Genomic DNA, 6,043 nt, shown 5'->3' on the forward strand with positions numbered 1-6,043 from the left:
TTGGATATTCAATGAAAAACTTGTCTACACCATGTTTGAGCCTTGGCCAGTAGGCCATTGCCTTGCAATGTTTCTAGAGAAACATGATCCACTCCCTTGATCTGAGCTGCGACTTCGAGGTCGCGTATGCAGGCAAATCCGACACGCTCCACGTCTTCTACGGCGGCCTGCTGGGCCAATCGGGGACCACCAGCTAGGGCTTCGACCTGGCCACACGTCAATTAATTTTAAGACCTATATTCGATGTTTCATCAGCTTGTACCCGAGCAAGTGGAGTTAATGAGTTCCTTTGGTTGAGTTCTATTACAATACATCATACCACTTGGCTATCAAGACAAGGTCGTTTCTCGCGTTGTATGGTCACCAACCGCACCACTTCGGAATCTCCATGGAATCAGTGCGACTGGCCCTAGATTTACAAGTTTGACTTTAGGATTGTCGCCTGGCGATCATGCTGCTCTGACAACATCCACACTGAGCTCAACAGCGGATGATGGATTTCTCAGACCGCGAGCTCTCTAATCGATCTTTCACCTTTGGTGGATGGGTCTTCTTGCGGGTCTAGCCATACATCCAGACATCTCCGGCGTGTCGCGCCAATGCCAAGTTGGCCTTCCGCTATTTCAGACTATGCCAAGTCCTGGCGCCCGTCATGAATAAAGTCAACCATTTGCAGCTGCTGGAGCACACGGATATCCATCCAGTGTTTCATATCTGCCAATTGCACACCGTAGTGTCGCAGTCATGTACCGTGCATCAGGAGTTACCGCACCTGTAGGACAGGCACCTGCCACTACAAGTTTTGGAATATGCCCTAAGCACCGCCAATGTAGTCGTCATCATACAAACATCGAAGAAGTATTGCTGCAGTGGCCAGGGCTCCTGCCGTCGCTAGAGACATGGTAGAATGAACATGAGCTTCACACTCGCTTCCCTCATGTCGTGGCTTGGGGTCAAGCCTGGTAAAGGAGGGGGGGAATGTCAAGGGCTAGGGCCAGACTACCTAGCCCAACACTCTAAGAGAACAAAGCAGCCGTCCACACCGACTCGAAGTCGGGGACTACTTAAACCCCCAGTGCAAAAACATAGGAACTCACTCATAAGTTTATCAATTTTATTTTCTGAAGTCAAGTGAAACCGAGTCACTTTATTGCCGATTGTTTTACATTTTTTTTGAGACAATCTCGTGAAGCCTTTATTTCAAACGTACAATGTTTACATGGACAAAAGTAAGATCACCTTGGTTGCTTCGCTAAATTTTGAGCCTCGGCATGCGAGCTCCTAAACTCATGACTAAAAATGCACCTAGTAAAAAGATTAGAACAATCTACGATTTCCCGAATAATCGTACCATAAACTGCCGCAGTTCTCTGCTTGATGTCGTCAACGATAGTTTTGCAATCTGAGGCAATACAGATTCTCTGTTCATGGAGATCATCCACTAAACATAGCGCTTCCCGTACTGCGAGGGCTTCAAGTGTGGTTGGATCCGAAATTCCCAAAAAGGTATCGTCGAGGCTCCGATATAATTTCCCAGTGAATCCCTGCACACCGCAGAAACGACTCCTACCGATGCGTTCCTAGTTAGAGCAGCATCCACATTAATTTTCATCATATCCTCAGGTGGTGCAATCCATCGATTCTGTCTAGCCGGGGTGCCTGATCCTCTACCGTGTGCTGGTTTTACCAAAGCCTGTAGATCAGCTATGAAAGAAATGATAAAAGCATTTGTAGCAAAAGGCGTCTGCATATGTGTTACACGGGAGAATTGTCGCAACCAAGGCTGGTTCGGGCCTGGAGTTCTGTTGGCCAGAGCTACCCCAATGGGATGCTGCTTCCTCTCTCTGTTTGGCCGGTGTTCTCTCTACCTCTAGGAGGTGTGCCTTATCTATCTCCTCTTCCTTTCATCTCACTGCGTGGTACTTCGAAAACCGTAAGCCGGCCACTAGCAAGATTGGATCTGGGTCAACAATCTTTTGATTCTTCGAAACAGACAAAGGCAGAGAGAGTAACTTTCTAAATGCAGGAGTAGCAAGTCCCAAGCCGTCCTCATCGCATCGCACCACATGGGCAGGGGCACCATTTGCAAGATTCTAGTTGTTATACTATAATACGTAACATTTTTTTTGAGGGAATACTATAATATATACTCCCTCCGTCCGGAAAAAAGTTGTCCCAAACTTGTCCCTCGTAGTGCTAGATACATCCATTTGAAAGATAAAGTTTTTTGAACGGAGGAAGTAAGATAAAGGTACGTACGTGCATCCCTCTGACAGCTTGCTGCCCAGTGGGCATAATAATAAGAGAGAAAGATCTGCTGGTGGATAAGAGAGCGGACGAGCAAGGCCTTTTGGCTCTCGGGCTTCACGGAGCATAAACTTTTCAAAAATCCAATAATCAACTTTGAAAGTTGCAAACAACTCTGAAAATAAACGCATAAGTACTCATAGATGTTCACTAGATGTGACTAAAATTTGGTTATGAAATGCATTTTGATGTGGGCTGTACAGAGTAAAAAAATCATGCACTTTTATAGTGATAGCACATGTGTTAGAAATACAAGATTTTGTTATTTTTGTGTAGCTTGCAAAAAAAATTGCCATGAAACTTTATGGTCAAGTAGTATAACCTTATAGGCATATGTGTACTTTTTTCAGAATTTTTTGAAGCCTAAATTTTGATTTTGAATTTTTCAAATTTCGGGCTCCATGGAGCTCGAGCTCCATTAGCAGTTTTCAAACACATTAATACTACTACTCTTCAGATTATAGCCCTACTCCTAACATTGTGGTGCATATCTCTTGTGATATCATTCATGAGGGAGGAAAAGACTGTCTACTCCTAACATTGTGGTGCATATCTCTTGTGATATCATTCATAAGGGAGGGAGGAAAAGACCGACAGTCGAGGAGAGATCGCGCACGGCCAAGTGGCGCCCCGCCAGAATATTTGCACGTGCAGCGTGTTACGCGTGGATTGAAAACTGCTTAATTAATGAAATGCTGCCTCCCCTCGATCTCTTTAAAACCCTACCCTCCCAACTCACGAGTACACACTTGAGCTTGAGCAGCAGCAGTTGCACTAGCTACCTACCTAGCTACGCGTGCAGCAGCTAGCTCGGTCGCCATGGCTCACGCCCTGGGCATCCACACACTTGTCCTCCTCCTCCCCCTCCTCCTGGCCTCTTCGTCCGTGTCTGCCGATGTTGTGCTTGGCCGGAAGGCCGGTGCTGCTGTCGAGGCACGGCCGGCACCGGGGAAGTACGCGGTCATCATGGATGCCGGCAGCACTGGCACCCGCGTCCACGTCTTCCGGTTCGACAAGAGGATGGAGCTCGTCGACGTTGGCGACGACATAGAGGTCTTCGCCACGGTATGTATGTATAAATTAGGCACGAAAATCAGCCATTCACGTATTCACCTATGGTATGATGTGTTTTCTTCTCTTTTATCCCATTTTAAGCACGTGTGTGCAGGTGAATCCCGGGCTGAGCTCGTATGCCGGACGGCCACAGGAGGCTGCCAACTCCATCGTACCCCTGCTTGAGAAGGCCAACAGCGCTGTGCCTCGGTCGCTCATGAAGAGGACACCCGTTAAGCTTGGGGTACGTCAGTCCATTCGTAGCAAATGAATGCTTCTTCCATTTCTTGTTAGCTTTATCGTAAAAGCTGACGAAGCTTATAGGGAAAAAACTCGACATTCACAATTCTAGAGTGATATCATTAATTAGACCCATCATGAAATATTTTTCATATTATATTTATTTGGTATTATATTGATGTTGGTACTTTTTAAAATAAATCCAGTCAAACTTGATTGACTACAACAAAACTAATATGAAGTGGAAAAAAAGAAACCGCAAGAGTAGTTGTATAGGTTTTTCCTTGGTTAACAAAACTGAAATAATGTGCAGGCGACGGCCGGACTAAGACTGATAGGAGACGAGCAGGCGGAGCAAATTCTTGAAGCAGTAAATATTTTTCATCTCTTAATTAGAGGCTGAGTGTATATTTCGATATATTTTTTCTAGTCCCGTTTCTTTCTTTTTTGGGATACTTCTAGTCTCGTTTCAACAGTTGTTCCAATCTAGAGCAGACTTATTAAAATCTATTACCTCCGTCCAATTTATTTGTCTTAGATTTCTCTAGATGCATCTGTATCTAACACTAAGACGTGATCTAGATAAAATCTAACTAATTTTCTAAATTACAGGTCAGGGGTGTGGTCCACACCAAGAGCAAGTTCCAGTACAATCCTGGTTGGATCAACGTTCTTGAGGGGTCTCAGGAGGGATCTTACTTATGGGTATTCTACTTTTTTTTTGCATTGACTTATGGGTATTCTACTAAATGAATTTCATACGTTACATTCCTCACTCTGTATCTATTTACACAAATTAGTACTCCCTCCGTCCGAAAATACTTGTCATCAAAATAAATAGAAAGAGATGTATCTAGAACTAAAATACATCTAGATACATCCCCTTTTACCCATTTCGATGACAAGTATTTCCGGACGGAGGGAGTAGTATATATTCCCCTAAAAAATAGTAGTATATATGCCACTAAAATTAATTAATATTGCACGTAGGTTGCTCTAAACTATCTGTTGGATAAGCTGGGAGGAGAGTACGCCAAGACAGTAGGTGTGATTGACCTTGGAGGTGGGTCCGTGCAAATGGCATATGCCATTTCTGCAGATGTTGCTGCTGCCGCTCCCGTGGTTAAGGATCCGTACGTTACGAAAGAGTATCTCAAAGGAAGAGATTACCACGTCTATGCTCACAGGTTAGTCGTTGGACACTCAAATTCGTTGTTATCTGACTTACATCGCTTCAAGCCCAATGATACCTTCTCCAATAATTAATTAATATCTTTTTTGCGAGGGAATAATTAATTAGTAGCTTGATCAGTTGTAAAATTTGAACTAATTAAACAAAACAGGGGTTGCAGGTACAGTATCAATTAAATGTGGACATGATTTTATGGTATTAGAAATGTAAAAAAGAAAGCGTAAAACTAACTATTACTCGTTTTACAACAATATTACATACTCAGTTCAAAAAAGATATATGTGTGATGCATACTAGTGGGACAAGTGGTATGAGAAGAATACACAAAGTCAAACATTGATTTTATCCCGAAGATGTGGAATCAAACAAGATTGATCCTTATTTAAAGAAGAGAGCTTGTTGGGAAATGTAAATACAATATTGGTCCTTATTAATTTTAAAGACTTCTCTAGTTAATAGAGGGACTTGAAGAAAATGTCGAACCAACTATTGCCCATTTGCAGCATTATGTATACCAAGTTACAGTTGTATTACATCACTAATAATTATATATGGTGAGTCAATAATAGTAAAAAGCCGGAGTTATAACTAATACTATGTATTATGCATACCTAGTTCAAGAAAGATGTATTTATGCATACTACTGGAATAAGTGGTATCCCAACACAGATAAAAATAGAATAATTCAAATTAAGAAAGAATTCACGAACATTGTGAAAGAATATTAAGATAATGAAATTAAAATATATATGACTACATCCAGTAAAAAGCCAATCGGAATCTAAGTATATGTAGCCTTAACATTCAAGTAAGAATAATCCACAAAAAAAACCATGCTTACATTAATGTTCTTTTTTTACAAAATTAGGCAAACTACAAAGTTTGACTTATGAGTTATGATAAATCAAATATACATTACCAGAGAGAGTTTTTTTGCTTTAATTTACTAATTATTTGTAAATCTAATATATATCCTATGGTCAATACAATAGTAAAAAAAAGAAATAAGAACTAATAATATGTAGTATTCATACTGGTTTTAAAAAAATGCAAAGAGGTGTGGTATGCTAAGAATATATTAAGGCAAAAGTTCATGCGATCCCTAAGATCCAACATCATACATGTTGGTGGGGGTGATGGTTTCACACTGCATCTAGGCTAATGCAATAAACAGAAAAGTTTTTGAATTCTTAGTCTAGGAACAAATGAAAAAAATAAGAAATAGTCTACATAAATTGTGGTATGTCAAAC

The 6,043-nt window shown here is 41.5% G+C and overlaps 1 protein-coding gene across 1 annotated transcript in view; it reads left to right on the forward strand.

Annotated features, from left to right (window-relative positions):
• Positions 1-3,067: 3,067 nt before the first annotated feature.
• The window catches only part of LOC119361740 (probable apyrase 3), a 4,756-nt gene continuing 1,780 nt past the window's right edge, over positions 3,068-6,043 (forward strand). The window contains exons 1-5 of the mRNA XM_037626882.1: positions 3,068-3,372; positions 3,476-3,604; positions 3,914-3,970; positions 4,213-4,305; positions 4,591-4,787. Coding sequence (XP_037482779.1) covers positions 3,127-3,372; positions 3,476-3,604; positions 3,914-3,970; positions 4,213-4,305; positions 4,591-4,787 — 722 coding nt within the window. The 5' untranslated portion in view covers positions 3,068-3,126. The remainder of the gene's footprint in view (positions 3,373-3,475; positions 3,605-3,913; positions 3,971-4,212; positions 4,306-4,590; positions 4,788-6,043) is intronic.

Source organism: Triticum dicoccoides, chromosome 2B, assembly GCF_002162155.2.
Source record: "Triticum dicoccoides isolate Atlit2015 ecotype Zavitan chromosome 2B, WEW_v2.0, whole genome shotgun sequence".
NCBI lineage: Eukaryota > Viridiplantae > Streptophyta > Magnoliopsida > Poales > Poaceae > Triticum > Triticum dicoccoides.